Source organism: Clinocottus analis, unplaced genomic scaffold (genome assembly GCF_023055335.1).
Source record: "Clinocottus analis isolate CAN_PGR_092001 unplaced genomic scaffold, fCliAna1.0.p SCAF_12, whole genome shotgun sequence".
Classification (NCBI taxonomy): domain Eukaryota; kingdom Metazoa; phylum Chordata; class Actinopteri; order Perciformes; family Cottidae; genus Clinocottus; species Clinocottus analis.
Genome location: NW_027175843.1, coordinates 6,570,340 through 6,594,392, shown reverse-complemented (window position 1 = coordinate 6,594,392; position 24,053 = coordinate 6,570,340). Strand labels below are relative to the sequence as shown.

Genomic DNA, 24,053 nt, shown 5'->3' with positions numbered 1-24,053 from the left:
TGGCAACATTGCTTTGGAACATTTGTGAAGACTTGGCCTACCCTAACTCAATAGGAATTTGCCTTTACATCCCTGGACCTAAAACAGTGTTGGGGGTTTTGTTTACACTAAAACTTCACCTTAAAGTAACGTGAGAACGTGACGGTGCTTACTCAGTCGATACTGTATGTGCCAGGGCCCTTTTAGATAACCAGCTGTGCAACAGGTCAGAGGTGAGGGTCCCTCCTTTCAGGTGAACCTGGCCCTCAGACCTCATTTACTGCTTACATAACCCAAGGACACATGTAGTAGTGCAAAGAGCAAATATTTATAAGTATGTAATCCTGCGCTTTCTTTTTATTGGAGAACGATTGAAACCTTCTCAGAAATAATATCAACATGGGAAGAGGATGAGGCTCTGCATCTATTGAAGAGATTTTGGTTAAAAAAAAAAGAAAAAGAAAGTGTGTGTTTGTTTGTGTGAGAACATGTTCATGCAAAGAGATCTGCAGTCATTACCTTGCTGCCCGTGAGCAGTGCCAGGTGGGGCTTGAGATCCTCACCAATCACAGAGTAGATAGCCACCAGACAGAACACGCTGGCCTTGCGAACGCTGCTCTCTGTGTTGTCATAGCCCTGCAGAGACAGCAGGCAGCATCAGTCACGCGCACACGCGCGCGCACACACACACACACACAGCAGGAACATTTGACGGTGGACGTATGAGAGTGCAGAGTACACAGAAACATTTCCAAGGACAAATAAGGCAAATAGTTCATTGCCCAAATATAAACATTGCCCAAATAAGCCCTTTTGGAGCTGTCCACAGAAAACACTCGTGTTGAGTAATCCACATGAATTAGGACGAACATTAAACACTTTTGACAAGCAATTAATGGTTATTTAATTTCAGTTTCCTGGTTTGTTTTTTAATTTGTGAGCAATATAATTAAATATAATCTGAAACACAAAAATAGGCAAATATAACAATCCAAATCTACATTTTGTTTGAAAACACCTGTTGTGTAATGCTTCGTTCCCTGACCTGTAGGAGTCCTGGGATGATGTCAGGCAGGAGCTGCAGTAAGGAGTCCTTGGCGATGCGTTCAATGACTTTGGTTTGCATCTTGATGGCAGCCAGGTTGATGGGGTAGTCGGCTGTCTGCACAATAGGACACAGCACCTTGATGCACTGCTCCGGGTGGATGGAGCCAGCCAGAGTGGACGCCGCCTCCTCGGCCGCTCGCACCACCTAAAAAACACACGCTCAAGATTAAAGTTGCAAATTTACGAGACAAAGCAAAAAAACATGAATGCATTACTTTAATCTCATCTTTTAGGCTCCAAGTAATGAGTTTCTGTCCGGTAAACCATAGCACGGACCAATCACTTCCTGTGAGGGGCCATTGGCGTGGCGCATGAGATGACACAGAGAGTTTAGCATAGATGCTGCAATAGCATCATCTCTTTTAGAACTGGAGTATTTTTTATTTGAAAGTGATGATAGTATGTTTTTGCCGCCTTCCCTTTGATTGACAATCACCTGCCAGGTACTTTATTTTGTTTTCAAAAGCGCTTGCCATTTACCAAACTATTTCCAATGAAACAAGTATCACACATGTGTTTAAGACATAACATATATTGGCAGGTGTGTGGTGCTACACACATTCTATAAGAAAGGTTTTCCCTGTGGTTTGAATGTACAATATGGAGAGGCCGTGAACTCCTCTATTTAAATATGTGGAATTTGATTGATTTATTTCCATTAAAGGGGTAGATTGGATGTTTTGTAGAGGGGTTGTATGAGGGACTCCATAGTCAGTGTGTTACTGTTAAGGATTTACTTACGTAAAATACAAGTTCTTTTCTTTTCTAAAGTTCTTTTAATTTAGATTTTTCTTTATTAAATATAACTATGAAAGTTATGAGTGAAATTGTCTTCCATCACACTGCATTAATATGCTGTAGTACATTCTTGTTTTTTATGACAGGTCTAAATACGGTCATGGCAGATAGTAACCTGCTGCTTATCAGCTGTTCTTTTGTATTTTTGATAGCCGTAACCACAAACAGCGCGTGACCAAGGTCAGAGTATATTGTAACTACAGGCACCTGTTACTCCCACTATGTCTCGATACAAGATCTTCCCACGCACTTGCCTATATATACCGTATTAACTACACACTTCTTCAGTTCTTCTCGGACTCTATCCCTGAGATTGAACCACTTTATGTGAGCAATCAAATAGAGGCTTTCTTACATCGTGATACTTTAAACTGTCTCTGAGTACTGCGGGGATAGCCCCCAAGGAAGGAAAGACTTGGTTACTGTGTTACAACTTGTAACTTTTCAACATATGATACCTACAACCAGGCATGAAAACGGGTCAGCGCTTTAAAACGTCTCGTCCTGTGTGATCGGCCCCTCAGTCCCCTCACCTCAGAATCTACCTCCTCATTAACGGCAGCGTTAGCTAATAACTTTCCACCGCAGCGTTAGCTAGCTGGTTGAAATAAAACCATATAACTGAAAACAAGAGTGTAGAAGTCTACTTAATGGGGACTCCCATTTTATAGAAGGAGATCGACTTCCAGGTTGTGGAGACACAAAGGTAAACATGAGGGCGGGGCCATTGACCAGGGAAAGCAATCCAGCAGGAGTCCTGCCCCGTTTCCAGATTAAGACAAATGTAAGTAATTGTTTGGGTTGCACTGTGTGGAAAGCGGTTCATAGTCCCTTCCTATTGGAGGAAACAGTTCGGGGAATCACATGGCTCAATAAAATAGGTAGCTGGACTACTGCCTCCATCAGTTGTGTTAATCTGTGACTCCAAAACTGTTAAACATCAAAGTCACACAATAACACACCCAAAAAATGTTTTTGTATCTGCTGTATATATAAATAGGCAAAAGTTTGCTTACACATGATATGAATAATATGAAGTAAAACAAAAACAACTCAATCATTCCAATGAAAGCCTGGTCATGTGGTTTATTCTCTGATTTGTATGTACCTCCTTGTGAGAGTCTTTGTGAGCCTCCAGGGTCTTCATGATGGTTAGCTCAGCATAGTTTTTGAAGCGGGCCGGCTGGTTCCTCAGAATTTCTTTCAGCAGACGCAGGGCCAGGGCTCGGATGGTGTGCTGGGAGGGACACATTGACATGGGCAATCAGTTAAAAGTACCCTTGCTGGATATCTACACATGCATACATTCAGAGTGTGATTCCCAGTGGGAATCAACATCTGTTCACACAGAGCCAGGAAACAACATACATCTTTATCACCCAGCGTCTCCAGCAGGAGGAGGAGGATGGTTTTGAAGTGTTCGTCCCACACAGCCAGATTGTCCTCCCGTGTGATCTTCAGCAGCTCCACCAGGGCGCCTTTACGCTCCTCAGAGCGCTCGTTGTGATTGGACAGTTCCTTCAGCAAGTCGGCTACCAGGTCCGAGTGGTCGTGACCGATTGCTAGCCAGGGACAGGATGAGGGGGCTAAGTTAAATAATAAATTGCACATTGAAATACAGCTACTGAAATCTTGCAACAGCCCCAAAAAAACAATAAACAATCCTAGACATTTAATCTCACATCCGTCTTGTATCCTATTAAGACTAGGAGACGAAACTCAATCAATGCTGTTTGACTGGTTTTCAATTCAAATAAATTAACTTGTGAAGTAATCTCTCATTTTAAAATGGATTGTAAAAACAAATTTATGACTGAACGTACTTTTAGAACTGAAGTTTGAATGTGGACACTGTCGTGTACGGCAGAGTTACCAGCTAAGTGTCCAAGGAAGGCCGCCAGAAAATGGCAATATTGAACTTAAACGTTCCATTTTAGATATGAAATTGGCTGCAGTTTTAAATACATTTCGACGTTGAATAAAAGTTATGATGATGATGGTCGTGCAACCAAATTCTAACATTGCATGCGATCTTTACTTTACTTTGTCCATGTCTATCTCTGTGTCATACGTGTTAGTGTGATTAAGCGGCTATCAAGTATTGTGATTATTAAGAATATCTTATTACTTATTGCCATACTCTAGAACAAGAGTAAACCACAAGTAAAAGCTTTAAGTTCCACACTGGCAGCAGGACAGTGAACCCAGGTCAGAGTTAGAAGACCACAGAAAGAGCAGTGATAGGAGTGGAGAGAGCTGATTGGACAATGCAAACACACAGAGGGTGAATGAAGTGAGTAGTCAGTAAAGCAGTCATCACATCTGTCGGTCAAGCGGTCGGGGGCATGTTTACCGGGAGCAAAGACCTTGGGAAGCGTCATCTTGTTTTCGCCACTTTCCTGACGTCGGCCTGGAGAAGAGGTGGGAGGGGAGGGGGAGTTTAGGAACAGAGTGAAGGATGTGATAGTGTAATCACTTGTCTTTAGTTAAACGTCAATATGGAAACATTGCTTTCTCGCGATAGATTGCCGTTAATTTGCAGTCACAATATCAACATGCATTGTGGGAGATGTAGTCTATGGTCACTGTACACCGTAAAGCAGCTGGATTTGGCCCGCAGGCCTTGAGTTTGACACCTATGGTGTAGAGCAGTGAATTTCAACCACTGTGCCGTCTGATGGAGCAATCTGGTTTACTTGAAAGTGATTGCAATGTTCTTTACTCTATTATTTACAAAAGCACAGGTGAATTCACTAGAAGTACTGTGAGGTCTGGCTGTCCGTCTGCATAGAGTACAGCACCTTGTGATATGATACGCTGTTTATCTGCTGTGATAGTCCCCCCCTATCATGTGTTGTAACAATGAACAACACCTCTGCGTCATGGTCACATGAACTCACAGTCTCTGAACTGCTCCACGTCGTCGTCAAACACAGCCTCCTTCATGGCGGTCTTGTCGTATGTACAGATGGTTTCTCCGTAGCCATAGGGAGCGAACTCCCGGCCCCGCGGCCCAGCAAAGGAGCGAGGCGACGGCGTGTTGAGTAGGGAGGTCTTGTTGTCCAAGGCAGTGCGGCCCCCTTCTACCGCATCCAGTCCGAGGCGGGCGTCGGAGCCAGGAGAGGACGCTACACCCTCTCTTCCTGCCTGTGAGACAGAAGGGTAGGTGGGACAATACAAGGATTCTGATCATTGTTTTTCCTTGGGAGCTTCAACAGCTTTCCAATCATTTCATTTGCTATTACACCACAAGAGCAGCCCTGGATCTGAAGAGACCCAATGCAACATACACATTTTAACATGATGATCTCTTTTGTATGTTTTAGCCGATGCAGCGGCAACACTGTAATGTTGGATAGAGGCATAGACAGGTCATTTCTCAGGCATGAGGCTTGCGACTTCTCTGACTTACGGCATCATCCCTCTTGCCCTCCTGTCTGATTGGCTCATTCAGGTCCTCCTGGCTTCGGTAGCTGAAGCTCTGGATGGCCTCGGTGACGCCGCGCAGCGAGCTGTAGATCTCATCTGAGTTCATGTTCTCGGTGTCGTACTCCATCATGCTACCGGACACACAGACACAGAAAGGAATACGCACACAATTTATATGAAACGCACATCTTTGAAGATGCACAAGACTGCAGGTGTTATGCCACAATGCACAGTGCTTTAGCACTGCTTTGGACCGAGAAAGGGATTAGTTTTTAGAAAGGAAAAGGTCAGGTGTTAATAAACCTTTGTTTTATTGTCCACAGCATTAACCACATCTTAGAAGTAATGTAAAATGATATTTTCACTTGATTAGAAAACAACCATTCAGCGAGAAATTGACATATTTTTTGACAAAGGAAATCTGGATAAGAAAAAGGGTCAAGGTCTGGCTTCCTTTCGGGAATGAACGCCCGTGTGTCTCCGGCAGCCTGATTACCTGGGTGAATACGCTCTGCGGAGAACCCTTAGGGAGGGGGCAGCAGGGGTGGAGTGGGACGGAGGAGGAGGAGGAGGGGCAGGGGGATGCTTTGAGAGTCCGTCGACACCCCAACCCCATAACCGACTGTTGCCAGAGCGCAGCCGGGAGGGAAGGATGGACAGACAGAAGGGGAAGAGAGAGAGAGAGAGTGGGGCGAGGGCGACAGGAATCAAGACAAGACAAGGAGGAGGAGAAAGAGAAAAAACAAGTGTGCAGAAGAGAAGAGACAAAAAAATGAACTAGCTATGAGGTTAAATGAAAGTGTTAATTTAAGGAGAGAACAGGAAAGTAGCAGAATCCCACAAAGTCAGACATGATGAGGCCAGAACATAAAGTATACTTCAGGTTCAATGAAGGTAATTATTCCCAGGACATTCAGTCTCTGCGTTTCTGTGTTTATGGGTTTCAGCTTGCAGGTTAAAAGACTATTGCCCCAGGTGAATGAGCTGCTCAGAGAGAATCAGTCACTGGCCACTATGCACTAGCACAGGATCAGCTACCTTTTCATGTTTGTAATGTTATATCAATAGCCCAATACAGGTCAACATTCAAGGCACTTCAATATTTATCAGCTGCCGAGAGGATAAGAGCTGTTTTAGAAGTTGTATTTGATTTGCAAGTGTTCTCTCTGAGCAAGTCACACAGTATCATGCTCCCACCAACCCACTGTTAGTTCAACCAAATGTTTAGTCGCATGTTCACACCAAAGCCATAAGCACCATAGACTGTAAATAAAGATGGACGATATGACAGCGCCACCAAAGGGGAAGCCCAAACATCTCTATCACCCTCCTGGTCAGCTAAAAAATCCCACTCTCTCTACTTAGCAGGCCGAACTAAAAAGTTGTCAAATACATTTTTCCCAGAGAGGGTTTCTCTCATCTTAAATAGTTCTACGCCTGTTGATGAATGCTCACGTGGACATTTTTCTGATACATTTGATTTGTATGGCATCAGTTATTTGATGCCATAAAAAGTGGGTGTTCCATCATGATAGGCAGATAGACTTCATGAATGAAGTGACTGTACCGAACATTCACTGTCTATAAATATATTTATAGACAGTCTATGCTTCATACTGTCATTGAGCGTGTCACTCGCTAGGGTAGCAACATTTCCTCAGACCAAGTAAACTTAGTCAGAGCTGTCAGCTGTGATCACATCCACGTGTAGATGACGTTTCTGAAACATGAATTTCTAGTTGTGTTTTCTAGCCAGCTACTGTGGCGTCAGCGTCAGTTCAGTACAGCAGAACTGACATTGGAGCTCACACTAACAAGCTGTGGCCGTGCTCGTGCTCATGATTGGCTCAGGCGGCGTATGGGTGAGACCTTGATACCACTGCTCTGTCCACCGATCACCACTGTGCCTACTCCAAATGATGTCAACAGCGCAAGATGGCGGCGCCTGAATTCAGGATATTTTGGCTAGACTTTTGTACAGCGGCGTTAAGTGGAGAGGTGTCGTCCATCTTTACATCAAATCTATGATTAGGACGGAGGGATGGTGTGTTGAAGATAATAGTTAAAAACAGATGGGATATTTGCTACCTTGGAGACAGTCCTCCGTGGGAACAGTTTGTCGGAGAGGTAAGAGGGCTGGTTCTGCTGGGGGTGTGGCGTGTTGGTGTCCGGCCAATGGTGTTGCTAGGAGACCCCTGAAAGACAAGGAAACCATGATGAAGTCTGAATGTGGCGAACCTGCTGCCTGACGGTTCTACTGATCTCAATGCGCCGAGCATGATGTTTACTACTGTGTGGGCATTGGTACACAAGTCTTCACCCGCGCGGGGCTTCTATGAGGAATCACACACTACAGCGGCTCTCCTGACTCACCACACCGCTGCTGGTGTTGCTGGAGTTCTTTAGGTGGTTGTGCAGCAGTTTGGTGGCTCCGTCCTGGAAGGTTTTGGGGAGAGCTCCCAGCAGCATGGTGAACTCCGGGGTGTTGAGCTCAAACAAAGAGATCAGCACCACCTGGGCGGCCTGGAGGCAGTGGAACACAACAAGTGAGGGTGGAGCACACAACAACTTTGGGAGGCTCAGAGGGTTTCTTTGGTTCCACAAGTAGCTTGACCATTTGTTTCTAACAGCAATTTCGGATCAAAGTGATTGAAAACAGCAGGTTTTTATAAAACGTCAGTTAGTAGAGCTTGTGACTGAATTATGAAGGGTTGTAATATTTGACAGTTTTCCACATGCTTAGCATCTGTAAAGACCAATTTGATGCAAAGGCTAACGTCAACAAAGGTACAAAAATAATTATGAAACCATGGAAACCAACTGTCCAGCTCCTTAGTGCAGACTCATATGCGTTAACCTGTGAAAAGAAATGGTTAAAAGGTGAGAGTTCAAAGCTGCATTCAGTGTAAAGCTAATGAAGTATGCAACCATTCAGAGATAATACTACTATATCAATGAGGCAACATGCAGGTGAGTACAGATCAAACTGGAAGGGGGCAGTAGAAAATACTGGCTGGCTGTGGTTGCTGGGGAACTTTAACACTACAAAAGGTGCTTCAGTCCATCAGAAGACATTCTGCTGTTTAAAGACAGAAACGTCCAAAATGTTCAACTCTTTTAAACACATATGAGGGATAACACTCATATGTTTGTGAATGTGGCTGCTTTAGCTGCCACACCCTGAGCTGTTCAAGCTTGTTTTGTTTTTCTTAAACTAGATTTACAGGTTGATGGCAGCATTTCTAAAAAAACAAGTTGGCTGTCTAGTTTCTTTTATATCTTGGCATTGCCCTCATGTTTCAGGTAATGTATAATGCAGCAATGTAAGTCAATGGGTTAGCTTTGGTGCTAACTCATTACATTAGCCATGGTTGCAGAGCTTTTTGCCTCTATTTATTTGTACATTAAGTTGAATCTGCAGTGTGAAAAGTCATGCTTCATCAGCTACCAGCAGGTCCTGGTTGCTGTCAGCATAACTGTACGGACAACAAGTACAATGATTTACTTTGATGCTAAATCAAACAATCTAAATGTGATGATTATGAGGAAAGATCTGAGATCTTAATATCTTAACACCTCAGCATGACAGAATGAATGCAGAGATTGATGGACTAACAATCTGATTTCAACTTCAGATTAGCAAACTCAAGTAGGATGAACCCTGTGACCCTATACACTGTCTATACACACACACATATATATATATATATATAATATATATAAATATATATTTCATAACTTCTTGTAAAGTGGTTCTTTGCATTTATGGCAAGGCTAAACCGTCAGCACATGTATTTCAGTCTTCGTTTGAGAGGGATATATGACGGCTTATTCAAGCTGTATTGGTTAACAAATAATAATTACAGGCGTTGTATTCAGAGAAAAAGCACCAAGATTAAAGAAAATTTGCCACTTTAATCTTAATATATGTTTTTTCTCTGATCTCAGAAATTATTTGTTCTTTCCTTGAAATATTAGCCCCCTATTTTTCATATCTCCAATGGCCTACATACGCTGTCGTAGGAATGCACTTCACATTTTTAAGTTTGAATATATCTGGACAAGTGAGCACAACACCATTTAATGTAATCATGACTTTTCAAAAGTCTTTCTTGGCACTATACAAGCAGATATAATATAACATTATAATAGGACTGAGCTGAACTTGTTTCAACTTCAGATGTACAAGAATAAAATGTTAACATGCAGGTGTATGAGAGTTTGTTAGGGTGAGTCAGACAAACAAAATGTGTTAGGCACACAGTAGTAACAAAACAGCATTCCTATCAATGTTGAGCAATAAAGTTAGCTTAAACGTCCATTCAGACAAAGCACCAAGCGTTTCCTGTCGCTTTGAAAAAATACCACGGTCATGATCTCAAGGTCTTTTGTGGTTGCACAACAAGCTAAATCTACTTGGTGAGTGATCAATCTGCAAGGCACAAAGTGGTTTTGAGGTTGTTACAGCAAAAACAGCAGGAGCGTAAATGGTAGGGGTGAGTGACAGATGCCACACTCCAGTCTCACTGTCTCGGAGGTGTTGGTTAGGCACCGGGCAGGCGGGGCATTGCGTGCTTATCGTGTGGTGTTGTGATTGGCTGTTGGAGAGGGCTCTACCTGCTTACACCTTTCTTCCTGGTTGCCCTCAGCGGACAATGAGGCCGCAGTGCTGGACCTGCCAGCTAGCTCCTCGCTCACCCAGTTATGAAGGGTCTGGGGCACAGTGGCAAGGCAAAACGGGCATTACAGCATGGCACAGGTCCTCCACCATCACATACGGATGCAACACTGAACCAATCTTTCACAATTACCTACCCTAGCACGAAGCTAATGCAACCACGAAAGGCGAGACAAGACAAAGCATAAATGCAATGTGCAGTGCGGCCTCTTGTGGACCAAATGAGTATTATAACAAAACAATGAACAAACGATTTGGACAAAAAGTAACTGAATAAGGATCCTGGTCAAACATTTTGCCACACCTGCTGTTAAGTCATAAAGACAGAAAATGGATCGCCACTTGCCTTGTGGCTTCTGAAGCCACAATAGTGTAGATCAAACTTCTTAGATAATGAACTCAGGAAAACTACAGTGACAAGACAGACAACTATTCTCTCCATCTTGCATTCATGGTGCTTGGAGGTCAGGCTCTGATTCAAAGCTCGGACAGGATTTCATTTGGAAGAACAGCAGTGGAAAGACAAACAGAAGGGGACACGGAGGGAGACAGGGGGCCGATAATGACCAAAGACCATCCGATGGACTCTGCGCATCATTAAAGTGAACAACTGTCGCTAAACAGACACAAGATGCAACTGGCTGTCGAGCGCATCCTTTGACTATCTGTCGAGGGAAAAATGCATCCTTTTGGATGATGGATCAACTCTGCATATCAAGTCTTATTTCACACTGTCTCGTTTAACTTCAGACTAAACAAGTCTCCAAGCAATTGATTTTGCATTCGGCTTCATCACTCATTCGTAACTTTATTATAATAGTTTAGTATGGCGTAACATCTTCTGTAGATTATATTCATACTTCTTGGTGTTGAGACATGAAATACAACAACTTGTAAAAGAGTTCTTGGTTTTCGGTTTAGAACTGTGATGATAAAGTCTAAAAAGGCGAGGTTAAAAACATTAACGTATGCATCATACTTAAAATAACAACAATAAATGAATGAACAAAAAAGGGACTAAAGAAAAGAGCCAAGCATTATTCTTGAGGAAAAGGTCATTCTTTCTGAGCGAAGCGATTTCAATCGTCAGTGCTGCATGACAAGACAAACCAATCATGGCCTACCTTCCTGACATCAGAACTTTTGGGTTCAGTGGTCCAGGTGATGATACGAGACACAGCCAGGCGCGTCTCGCTGGAGTTGACAAAGTCCGTCGGGTCCATCTGCCGAGCCAGGGACTCTATGTACTTCAGGATGGCCACCTTAACCTAGAGAGACGACAAACATTCAGTCACACATGTTACAAATAGCTGCATCAATCACACTAACCAATCCCCAAAAAAACACCCCGCCTATGAACAGAATCCATCTTTCTAATTTCACTTTACCTTCAGATTAGGCGTCTGAGTCTGATCCACGATAAACCTCATCAGAATGTTGAACTGTTGATCAAATGGGAAGGACTCCCTGAGGAAGAGATGGAGATGAGGAGTTAACTTTCCCTCTGCTATCAGACAGTGACATGCTCTCTTTCGAAACAGATCTCTCTCCGGGTTTCCGCTAGTCACAACACAAACTGTCATAGTTATAATTTGTATAGAAATACAAGAATTACTACATGGTTGTAAAGATGTATGCTGGTGAACCCCCCTGTGACCTGGACAGTCATGTGTGGCGTGCGTTTCAGACCTTGTGACATCCAGAGCCTTCTGGACTTTGGCCTGGACTGAGCCCAGCAGATCTGCCCCCATCTTTTTGAGCAGCTGAGTGAGCAGGACAAAAAGCCAGTCCTGCAGGTCTTCCCTGTGTACAGTGATGAAGTCCACAAGTGTCTCCAGGAACATGCTAAACACCTGCGGACAGCTTTGAACATTAATCACACAACACTGCTTGATTTGATTTGGTCTAATTATAACGGCTTGTTCAGACAGATAAATGTTAATTCCTGTCATAATATGGATAAAGATACACACTTACTCTCTGTTGTTAGATCCACAGCAAGACAGGCCATGCAACATGAGACACTTCATTAGTTTCAAGTAGGTCACAGCTCGATCAAGTATTGCTGTATTTCAGAGACCATGCCTTTACACTTAAGTCATAATTAATCATCATGCTTTAGTTCGTACAAGTCATCTTCTTTACCTTGCTATGTGGATCTGCAAACATCCTTGTGAAGATCTCACAAAGTCTCTTCAGCTCGACTCGGCTGCAGAGAACAAAAGACACCAGGAGAACAGTGAAGTAGGGAAGGTTTGCCAAAAGGCTTCATCAGCTTCTTGTCGCAAGACATCATTCAGCTGAAGCCAGAGAATTCTAACGCGTCATATGCTCGTAGGGTCGGAGTGGATTTCATGCCACTGTTCAAATACAGCCCAATCCCACCTCAGTATTCTTTGGCTCTTGAAGAGATTCTGCAGGCCCAGCAGGCCCTCCTTCCTCTCTGACCAGTTGGAGCTGGCGCAGTGGTTCAGGACCTCTGCCACATCCTCTGTCTGCCGCAGGTAATGTGGGATGCCTCCGTTCCTTGAGCCGTAGGAGCGCTCAGAGCAGGCACTGGACGCGTCGCTGTTGGCATCGTCGTCAGAGTACATGCCAGGGGACTCGTACCTCCGCCTCAACGGCTTCCTCTGTGGGAGGGAAGAGAACGTGAAGGAAGGAAACGGTATGACACCTACATGTTAACCAGGCTCTGCAGAAAAAGCGCTTAGGCAAAAAAAAAATTCAGTCATGAAATAAAAGATATTGAATACACGTCGGCAGTCGCATCATGCAGTTTTGTATACATGTCATGTTTTGTTCTGTGGCTGTTACTTTTCAGTTTGTTACATAGTTGTGGTATTTTAGTTCCCTCAGTTATTACACATTTGTTTTGTTGTTTTGTTATTCAGTTGGTCTGATCTCTTTGTTGGATCAAAATATGACAAAAAAAGGAACATTTAATTTGATGCCCCACTATATATTAAGATTATGTTTCCACTTTAACAATGTTAACTTCATACACACCTCAGTCCTGATCATAACTACCAAATAGTCACTCATTTAAAATGTTTTTGTTTACATAATTGCACTGTTGCTTTTTTATGGAAAAATAAATCTGTATTTTCTGTATACTAAGTGCTAGTGGGATTTCTTTTCCATGAGTATTTGGCTCAGTCTGGTGGAACGTAACATGGCTCTGGATTGAAATCCTAATATAATGAAATGCATTATCTTTATGCTGTAAGCACCTTGGAATCACAAACTGTATCTTTAATCGTTTCAAAGGGGACACTTTTGTACTTAAGGGTCAGAGTCTCTGTTTCGGGAACACAAAATTGCCAAATACATGCAGTGTGCAATAATAATGCCAAAACTGATTAAAACAAATCTTGACTAGAAATGCAATGCAGCCAGGAAACTTCAAACTGTAGAGTTTATGTAATCTCATTGATCGTTTAATAAACACATATGAAAAATGTACCAAAACAATAAGTTCCAATACAATAATGTAAAAGAAAATGCAGGCTAGTAGATGCACACTACTGGGATGGGTTGGACATTCACTGATATATAATTCAATCAAAAAATGAATGGACTACCTTATTCCTGGAGTCTCCTAATAGCTGAAATAGTAACAAACAACCAAGAGGGAAAGATGAGTACAGTACAGTCCTTCTGCGTGAACAAAACTAGACATTTCAACTGATATTTGAAAATGATTGATATATTCTCATCAAAGACCATATGTCATTATATAACAGCAGTTTCACAGAATATATGTAATCGTGATTAATCAAATAATGTATCCAAGATAACCTCAGGCCTTTTATGAGGGAACTATATTCAATGTCTTTTAAAACTTTTCAAGATCTGCAGATAGCCGTCTCTGTTGTTTAGTGCATTCTGTATTGCCGCCCAACTCTGTGATCCAGCCAAGTAATTATCTCCGTCAGTTATTACACAGCTGAGTACATTGCCGACAATTGCTCTGTGCCCAGAGACACAGGGGGTGGACACTATTTGCTCACTGTTCTTGTTTTACATGGTGAGTTTGGCTAACAGCTAACAAAACTACCAGCACGTACGCTGCTGAGTACCTCTCTGCCTCTGCTCTACGGATCACTTGTGTTTTCTAGGACGAGTGTTAACAGCTAACAGAAATATCAGTGCAAAGACGGCTGCACCTTGCTGACAATTAGCTACTGGCTGCTAAGTCGACAGACAGCTTGGTGAGTTTAATGTCCTGTTTTGGTACGATTGTATGAAGCGTATAGCACAACAAGTCTGAGACCATTCCTTGGATGACGCTACATTGCTGCTTGTTTCTGAGTTTGAAGTCTATTTTTGACGTTTGACAACACTGGCTGTATTAATTTAATCACACAATACATCAGTGGTTGTTGCGGACACACCTGGTGGAGATCTGCTCTCTACTGAGTGCACCTTTATAGTTCTATATAAAATGTTTGCCTTAACATATTGTCTAGTGCTTATATTATTAACCACCCCTACTCATTAACAACAAACTAATGAAAATATTTCTTTCGGGAAGAAAACATTTCACGGCAGCTTACCAGAGCATCAGCAACTGCTGCCTCCACCTCTGTGCCAGTGTTTAGGACCCTCATGGCATTGACTGACGCCGAGATCCTTGCTTGGTGAATTAATCCATATCGATCTGGAAAAGGGAAAAGAAAAAAAAAAGGAAAAGGCGGGAGGTGAGTGAAGATGGCCACTGTAACTTACCTGAATGTAAAAAAAGCAACTGATGCTCCTTTTTTACTTTTGTAACCACAGTTACGGTTTTATTTGAACACATGTGCATACAAAGCCATATCCCGTAAATGAATGAGCTGAAAAGATCACCACAGGGAAATAATCTCAAGTCACCAGCTACCGAAAGTAAAAACATGAAAAGAGGATGACCATGCCCTCGAGCAAGAAAAAACATTGCAGCTATGCCGTTTCCCTGGGAGATGGAGGATGTAAAGCACCAACAATGAACTAAAGACAGGAAACCACAGTAATGAGCTTAAAAGGGAAAAAGAAAACAACAGAGACACAATTCACACAGTACAAATAATAACATGTGGCAAATCCACAAGTGAAGATAGGTTGTGTCAGCTCACAAAAGACTGTAGATCACAATTCCACAGAGATCACAGCTAAAATGAAAAAAGTGTGGTGATTAAGGGACAAGCAGATGAAACCAACGGCTCCCTATGCATGCTGAACAAATACAACCTGTCCATTCTTAACTTTCCTGTTTGCTAAAATACTGAATGAAAAGCTAAAAAAAAAATATCTGGAGAGAACATAAAGTAAAGGAACGATGGATGCTACCTGCTGTCACATCACAAACACAGATGCATGCTGCTTCCTATAAAATAAGGACTTCGGCGAGGGGGGGCGGGCCGAGGGGGACTGGGAGGTTGGGCCATCTGGGCATGCAAGTCACCTGACTGGCTGTGGGGGTCGGCTGTGGAGAGAGCGCTGGTTGAACGGGAGTGACGTCGAGAGGCTGCATGGGACAGGAGAAGTGGGCAACATCCAGACCATGGGGTTAGTGACACACACTCACACACACTACAAGCTTAACACCCACCTGTAAGTTAAGACTCAGGGGATATTTTAACACTGCTGCACTGACCATTAGATACACCTGGCTGGATTTTGTCATGTTCTTTTCTTTAATTGGAAAAATGAATATAATAGTAGACTCTGGCTTGTCTTGGAATTAGTGGGGTTTCCAAAGAAGCCCTGAGAGGAACCTGTTCTTAAATCCTAAATACAGAAAAGAAAATTATATATATATATATATATATATATATATATATATATATATATATATATATATATATATATATATATATATACTATGGAGGCTGAAGAAATTAAATGAAATAGACTTGGTAGATTGGAAATACATTGCTCACTTTACAATCAAGATCAGCTGAGATTTAAGTGCGCACTGAAGTGTGAAAAAGGTCACGTCTCGATGCATTACATTTGGATATACAGTATAGCAGGGGTTGGCCCATTTTGTATGACCTCTAACCAAATTTCATTCCACACTTCGAGCCTCACAACAAATAATTAATCCAGAAACAAAGAAGAGGGGGCAAAACCGTGTCACAGTACAGAGTGAAATAGAACAGGATTCAGAAGAAACACTGGACACGAAACAGCAATCGTCCTTCGACCCAGAGAGACACTACCAGTGCAAGCGCAGAGAAAGACAAGCAGAACGACACTATGAAGAACATCAACCACGGGAGGGAGGCTCGTGTTAGCATCCGGTAAAGATTCTCCGGTTGGGACACTCACTGAGGAGGTGGTCCCGACAGCTGTTAGCTGTTAGCTCAGCGGTTACTCACCCAGAGGAGTGAAGCCCCGAGCGGGGCTGGTGTCACGGCTGCTCTCGCGACTGGTGTCGCGACTGCAACCCTGACTCATGCTGGGACGGGGGATGCGGCTCCGGGCTAGCGTGCGGTAGGGAAGAGCAGCAGGAAGAAGAGCTTTACCACACAGGCTGGCTGTCAGGACAATAAGTTAGGTGGGAATGTCAGTGTGCATTCATGACGGGATGAGAGGCAGAGAGTCAGGAGTGAGGGAGAGAAGAGATTGGTTGAAACAACAAACTGGTGACTATTCTTATAATTAAAATTAGCTTAGCATAGGCTAGATGGTCATCAACATCAAAAGGCTTTTGAGAACCATCGTCTTAACACATTTGTGTGCAGAGCAAATCTGATGGCAATTTGTTCAACATGTGATTTTAGGAATTGCCCAAAATGAAAATTATTTGGGGTGCAAGAATGTGCTCAATAAATTTGATGACCATCACTTGTGGATAATGTTTCTCTAAACAAATGAAAAAATTCAGTAAACTGACATCGTCATCCAGGGGTACCTGACGCTACTGACACAACATATAAGGAGAGACACAAGGACTGGAGGGAGGGAAGACGATTAAGAGAAATTGAAAGTAGAACAGAGAGAGAAGCGGTAGTAGGGTGCTGGGTGAGTGAGTTGGTCAAACAGCATACTGCTAGTAAAGGTTAGACAGTCTGAACATTGATATATTAAGACACTTCAAAATGTGATAACATTAGAAGTAACAGAGGAACAGTATCCTCCTTATATTGAAAACAAAGCAAAAAAGAAGGATCTGTAATCAATCAGAAACATTCAACATTTCCTCTTGTTGAAACAAAACAAAACAAAGAGCAGCCAGTCCATTAAAGGGAAAAGTCACCCCCCTGTGGTTGTCCAAAGGTACTAAATGTGTTGCCGTCGGGCATCAACCACTACAACTCACATAACAACTCTCAACCAATCATACATCAGAACAGATCTGTGAGGCCAGCTGAAGACCGAAACTATGTGTGTACGTTTATCTCACGATGAAAAGAGAAGTAGCTGAACAGACACTGGTGTCTTTGTTTTGGGCAATCTGTGCGGCGTTTCAAAGAGTCGGGACGTTCAGAAAGGACGCTCCAAGTTTCACGTTGTTCACCACCTGTGTGGTTTCGTGAGGAGGAGCGTGTGAACGGAGAGTGTTCAACTCGTGGCAGAGTCTTGTCACAGAATAGTGCTTCCATTGAAAACCATAGTTGCATCAGGTTTAATCTACAGCCCCAGCGCACAACTGTAGTTTTTACTATTCTCAACGAGCTTCATCCACTTTCAGGCAAATAATAGCATTTTGTAGGGTTTCCTGCACAAAAAATATCAATCAATATCAAATAGTTACTAATTATTGACACATCCCAGACTGTGAAAGAAAATTCCTGAAAGCATTTAGTATTCAGAACAGAAACAATTTAAAAATAATGTGTTTGTGGCACAAACAGTGACATTGTGTAAACAAACCATTGAAAGGGTTAAGATTTTTCTAAAAAGAATGAATATTTGGTCCTTATGATCAGGACTGAATATAATTATAATATTATAACATAATACATTCTCTTGAGGGGTGAGGGTGTCGCTAGAGGTGGGTAATTAATACGTGCACGTGTATATGTATGTATGCATGTATGTACATATATACAATCTATATTTGTATGTATGTGTGTATGTATGTGTGTGTGTATACATGTATGTATGAAAGTTGATCCCAAAAAAAAGACTGATTGTAATTCTGTGCGTCAAAAATAAGAATTATATATAATTGTATGGCACATATTTGTTAGAGTCCCAGTAATTCACTCTCCCAGACTTCTGGCCTTACCGAGACCCATTCGGCTGGGGCTGGTCTCTCGGCTGCAGCCCTGGCTGCGGGGGATCCTGGTGCGCTTGTCAGCCGGTGTGGTGGAGGCCGACACCGGGGCTCGAGGGATCCGGCCGTAGCTGCCGTGGCCGAGCAGCTTGCCTGGGGAACTGGAGCGGCTTCCGGCTGCCGGGAGAAAGGAGAAAAAACAAAAACATGTCCTGTGATTAGACTGTATTCGCATTGGTCCAACCTTTAGTAACATGGTCGAGTCTCTAAACACAAGGTCTGTGTCAATAGGCCCAATGCTGTGGGGACAGTGCAGCAATGTAACATTGTGTAATGTCTTTTTCTACATTTATTCATCTCAGTGTAGACTGTAAACTTCTCAACTATGTCATGGATGTAGTTATAGTGTTTGAAGGTGAATAAATACTATTTTCACAACACAGAATTTGGAGGCAAACAGAACTTCACAGGAATTTGTTACAGACACCTACAGGATGGACCAACGTTCTAACTAACTCAGCTGTGTGGAAACATTTACTAAGCAGTCATCCAACTGTACGATCAACACTTTAACGGTGAAAACAAAGGCCACAAAGACTTGACGACACACATTTCTGATTCCAAACAAACTGTGGGAAAGATGTGACGTGATGAACGGAGCATGCTGCTACTGTACGTGGTGAAACAAAAAGGTAAAAGGCCAAAAAAATGGGTCGCGTGCTAAGGAGTGATGAGGCATCTGGGCTTGTGATTGGATGAAGCTGAGGCCTTACCATTGATGGGATTGGCTGATCTGGATCCTGGGTGATGGAAGCAATAGGCAGGACAGGGTGGAGAACGGTCAAAATGAGACAGAAGGGGTTATGTTTATTGCATTTACCCAGCATGCCCTCTGACCGGCTGGGAACGTGTTGGTTGTGTACCGATTCCAGACGAATCTCAAGGACGTATAGATACCAACAAACTGTGCATGCATGTAGGCTCACAAATGTGCACACACAACGTGTGGTGAGTGACTGGGAGTGTGTATTGGGCTGCTGTAGCAAATGAGAAACATCACACACACAAACGAGAAACAGCAGACCGTCTGGTATGATCTCAAAGCCGAAGCAGACAAAGATCATACCGGCACATGAGTGGCGGCTTGGTACAGAATGTGTGTGATTTCAATTCAACTCATGACGTGTGTGTGTGGTGCATATACATACGCTGGGACTGAGAGACTACTTTGGCTCGGCTGCGCCCCCTGCTGTCCACCACCGAGGTATTGGCTCCACCCACACTGCCCGAGCTCTGTCTCCTGGTACGAACACGACCTGGACGACAAAGGGAGGAAGAAAGACGAGAAGCAGTTGGAGTTTTATTCCGCTTGAATTACTGAAACGTGTTTGACCCCGACCCTGGACAGAGACGCTGGAGAAGACAAAGTCTGGGGAGACAGAATGAAGGACACCTGGGTGAGAAAATGGAGGCCCCCTGAAATCACACAGCAGGGAAACAGACAAACCTGGGTCTATTAGTTTGCAAATAATTCTCAGTGCTAGCTAAGACGTGAGCAACGCAAAAAATGCGACCTTTAACGTTTGGGGTGTGTCTTTATGTCCTGAAATTGTTGAGAAATTGTTCTGTCTTGATTCTTGTTGTTTCTAGTTCGTACTTACGGTTGAATGCACTTATTGTAAGTCGCTTTGGATAAAAGCGTCTGCTAAATGACATGTAATGTCATGAAACAAACCTGAAAGATTATCGGCAAACTTTCTGACCCAGGTCTGGAGAAAGACGTACAAATACTGAATATCTTTTGCAGCTATGTTTGAAAAACCTGCAAACATGAGGAATATTCTGACAGTATGATTTCTGAATATGAGTAGGAAAACATTTTGTATTGGAAGATTAGCTTGAAATGCCAACCAAACCAAGAGAGAGGTGCTGTTAGCTGCAAGCTAAAAGGCTAGCTTTACGCTTTTCAGGTCGCAACATCAAATTGACAGAAACCCTTCTCCCAAAGTGAGCGACTAGAAGATGTAACGTCAAAATGTAGCATGTTATGGTCAATCTCTATTTATTATGCAGTCATTGTGACATTTGTTAAGCATCTTAATATTAAAACCCAAAGAAAACTTAAGTAAGAAATATAATATAATATTTCAATTGTAGCCTTAGTGTTCTTTAGGTTTTGAAGTGTCAACAGCAATTTTTAACAAAAAATAAAGGCAATTTGTAATGAGAGACATTTGATTTCCGTTTAATATAGTTCACACCGGAAAACAAAACTTTATATTAACTTTATTCCCACTCTTACTGACTTGTATCTACACCTGAAGGCTTTTGACTTGTGGGTAACTGACAAGAAGAGAAAAAAGATCTGTAGTACGAAGCCTTACATTCTATTAAAAATAAAAAGTGGTTCGGTTCTAGAGCTTCAGTAATCTTGTGGATATTTCACAGAACAAGGGACCGTTAGAAGCTTGAGTAGGATGTCATATGTGGCCAGCATTTAGTTCATGAAACAGTGGGCCGTCCGTGACAGTGGCACATCAATTTCTGTGAAGACAGAAATCCAACTTCAACACAACCTGACCGGTATTAACCGGTAACATTTGACTTGATGACAGTGGAAGGAACGGAGTTGATGGACACAGTTGTTAGGGTTACAGTAAGAAGAGAAAATCCATGCAGACAGTCCATGCAGTTCCACATAACTGGAGACCACTGGGGGGGAAAGAGAGGAAAACAGATGATGTGAACGTGTAGCCCGCGATAGCTGACAAAATGACACACTCAGACCACTTCACTTTCTTGTGTTCTGTGCAAATTGCACAGACACTCACACGTATACACACGTATACACACACGCGCACACACACACACACACACACCAAGAGACACAAGTCTTACCATCACTTTTACCAGGAGTGCCATCTTTTGGGCATTTAAGAAAGGCGGTGCAGCAGCGAGTGGAGGAAGAGGTATAGAGGAAGACATTAGTAGCAATTGAAGCAGGAACAGGCGTGAGTGGGTGAGCAAGGGGCCTCATCATCATCAATAACGGCCATTATCGGACCACGGGGACTCATTGAAGAAGAACAAGGGAGAGAGGAAAATATGGCCAGAAGGATTACAGTACATTGCACATGTTTTGATGGGGAATGGGGCTTAACCATTTCCTATTAGCTTAACATGTTGTGAAAACTTTCTTAAAATGCATCTGGGGTTTCCATTAGACTACCCAGCCTCATTACATCGATTTGTCAAAAGTGTCAACGAAGGATTTGAACAGTTCCTGCTGACAGAACAGTCTAATGACAACCTCAGTAGTCATTAATAACCCCAGTCAGGGAGTAAATGCTTTAATACTTCATGATGATGGGAGACTTTGACAATAACTGCTTGACTGGGCATCTAAAGAAAGACCTCAACTAAGCTCAGCTAAATGACTGCAGATAGTGTCTCATTGTGGAGTGAATCTTTACAGATGCAACACTGCAGAGTATTTTTCAAAACATTTTGTCTTTTGCCAGAAAAAAAAAAAAGTTAGCAAAACTGTAGCTGATTTGATTATTTTAGCCTCCAGTTGCATGGACAAGGCTTGCTTGGACCAAGCAAGCCTTGCCCTCAAATTACTTGCATGGATTCTCTGAACACAATGTTTATTTACAATTCAGTATGTGCAGTTTCTGCTGAACGACACAAAGAGTTCTTTCTTCATGAAACTGCCGTACACTGCTTTGTTTTTCTGCTTTCAGAAGGTTAGCAGGAGATGACTGATTACCTAATGAGGCGTAGGACCCTGGGGGGAGGGCAGCCGCAGAGCTGAACGGTGAGGAGGCAGGAACGGTGGTCAGGCGGGACTTGGCGCTGGAGGCAGCGTTTACATCGATGTCACTGCGGGACCGCTGGAGAGATGTGGTCGACATCCTGGTGCTCACCAGCTTACCTGCAACGGCACAGAAATGGCGAGTATACGGTCACAGAGGTGCCTCGTGCATCACTTACATCTACCTCTTCACTTTTTACCGCCATCAAAGAGCAGAACAGAGTTTTTGTCCAAACATTAAAGCTGTGAAGCCTGTACATTTGCACGGCTACGGACAAATGCACGTATATAGTAGACGCACAACTTGTGCGTCTACTATTATTATTTATTATAATTATTATAATGAATGTTGCACGTATATCTTGTGAATGAATTTACTCAGATTTCCTATTTTGTCATTATTATTGTAAGTAGTTCTTCTGTTCCCAGCCCTTTAGACTGTTTCTTTTATTGCTGTGACATTTGAATTTCCCAGCAAAGTCTTTTCTTATGTCATCTTAACCAGTGAGCTACAGATTAGTGCTGTCGGGAACAGTTTGGACACCAGGCCATGATCCAGGGACCCACACCAAGTGATGGATAGTTAATCCTATACTTACTCCTTGTTATACTCCCTCCAATGACACTCTTCACAGACAATGGACGGCTGAAAAACACAAGACACATTTTAGACTTTATTACATCATATTCCAACACAATGAGCATCTGTCAACACTATACAGTTATTAAAATACAATCAACTATGGGAAATATATTGGAAACCTTTGCTTCCTGTGAGACAGAAAACAAGTAGCTCACACACACACACACACACACACACACACACGCACACGCACACGCACACGCACACGCACACACGCGCACACACAGCTATCAGCCCACTCTCAACCCATACCCACCTTAAACTAAGTCTTTACCCTAGAGACGGGCAATAGTCCCTAAAATGTGACTGTGTAATCAGATATGTCCCACAAGATGGGAAAAAACATGTCCATCCAAACATACACACACTCACTTGAGTACACACTTAAGTATAAGGTCATTAGTCAACACGCTGCCTAGGGAACTATACACTGGATAAACAATGGCAATCAATGCAATAGAGTGTGTGCATGCAGCTTTGGTATCCGATTATTCGCTCATAATTACCAAAGCTTTTAATATCATATTCCATAAGACCGATTAGCAATCAATTACAGCTAATAGATGTGCAAACGGGAGGACAGAGAGGGATGTGAGGAGGTGAAATCTCTGGTGGTGAAGTGTGAGGGGCCTTACTTGAGACTCTCCTGGGAGGACGACGACGAGCGGTCCGACTGGGGTAGAGACACAATACTGTCACCCTTCAGGTGAGACTGGAGGGCCTTCTGATAGGTGGACTCCAGTGCCTGGAACAGATGCTCTGCCTCCCGGCTGAAGTGACCATGGAAACCCCAATAGCATCTACAGGTGACAGCGAGGAAAAGCGCAAGGTACATGAATATATCCTAAAACATAAAGTTCACCATAGGACTACAAATAAGTGGTGGAATCCATATTTGTTTTTTAACGAAAGATGTGACTAAATAATAGTGGTGGGAAATACTTGAGGCTCCACACTACGATATTATCACGATACCTATGTTACGGTACGGTATCACAATACCTAAGTCACGATAAAATATTATCACAATCACAGTTGAGGGCAAATCAGTTAATCCCTGACATTCCTAATTGCGATTTAATAGTCCATATAATAAAGATTGATACTTGGCGTTCGTGCACCGACTCAATATCGCCAAACTAAAGATTGTGATACTATGCTATAATGACATATACATAAGCACACACCACCCGCATTGCAACAATCCAAGAACTAATTAACAATTTGAAAAGTTCCCTCTAAAACACTAACTGTGACTTCATCAACATGCAAACTGTGAGGAAAAAAGATGAGAGTAAAATAGTTTAAAGGAGAGACTATTATGGACTGCATTTTTTCTTTCTGTTCCCCGCACGCCATATCAGGACTACATAGCAGCACAAAATGAGCAGGAGGACTC

General features: G+C 42.7%; 1 protein-coding gene across 1 annotated transcript in view; it reads right to left on the bottom strand.

The window, feature by feature from the left end:
• Positions 1–24,053, bottom strand: part of clasp1a (cytoplasmic linker associated protein 1a) — a 68,380-nt gene that overhangs the window by 4,169 nt on the left and 40,158 nt on the right. The window contains exons 17-42 of the mRNA XM_068572415.1: positions 23,290–23,454; positions 22,611–22,657; positions 21,967–22,131; positions 19,403–19,510; positions 18,968–18,994; positions 18,207–18,371; positions 16,351–16,455; positions 15,432–15,494; positions 14,548–14,651; positions 13,573–13,596; positions 12,377–12,621; positions 12,137–12,200; positions 11,969–11,971; positions 11,681–11,844; positions 11,380–11,458; positions 11,116–11,259; positions 7,687–7,836; positions 7,402–7,508; positions 5,810–5,935; positions 5,297–5,444; positions 4,785–5,031; positions 4,238–4,294; positions 3,253–3,446; positions 2,993–3,121; positions 1,025–1,231; positions 499–615 (exon numbers count right to left, since the gene is read on the bottom strand). Of these exons, the coding sequence (XP_068428516.1) occupies positions 499–615; positions 1,025–1,231; positions 2,993–3,121; positions 3,253–3,446; positions 4,238–4,294; positions 4,785–5,031; positions 5,297–5,444; positions 5,810–5,935; positions 7,402–7,508; positions 7,687–7,836; positions 11,116–11,259; positions 11,380–11,458; positions 11,681–11,844; positions 11,969–11,971; positions 12,137–12,200; positions 12,377–12,621; positions 13,573–13,596; positions 14,548–14,651; positions 15,432–15,494; positions 16,351–16,455; positions 18,207–18,371; positions 18,968–18,994; positions 19,403–19,510; positions 21,967–22,131; positions 22,611–22,657; positions 23,290–23,454 (3,154 nt within the window). The remainder of the gene's footprint in view (positions 1–498; positions 616–1,024; positions 1,232–2,992; positions 3,122–3,252; positions 3,447–4,237; positions 4,295–4,784; positions 5,032–5,296; positions 5,445–5,809; positions 5,936–7,401; positions 7,509–7,686; positions 7,837–11,115; positions 11,260–11,379; positions 11,459–11,680; positions 11,845–11,968; positions 11,972–12,136; positions 12,201–12,376; positions 12,622–13,572; positions 13,597–14,547; positions 14,652–15,431; positions 15,495–16,350; positions 16,456–18,206; positions 18,372–18,967; positions 18,995–19,402; positions 19,511–21,966; positions 22,132–22,610; positions 22,658–23,289; positions 23,455–24,053) is intronic.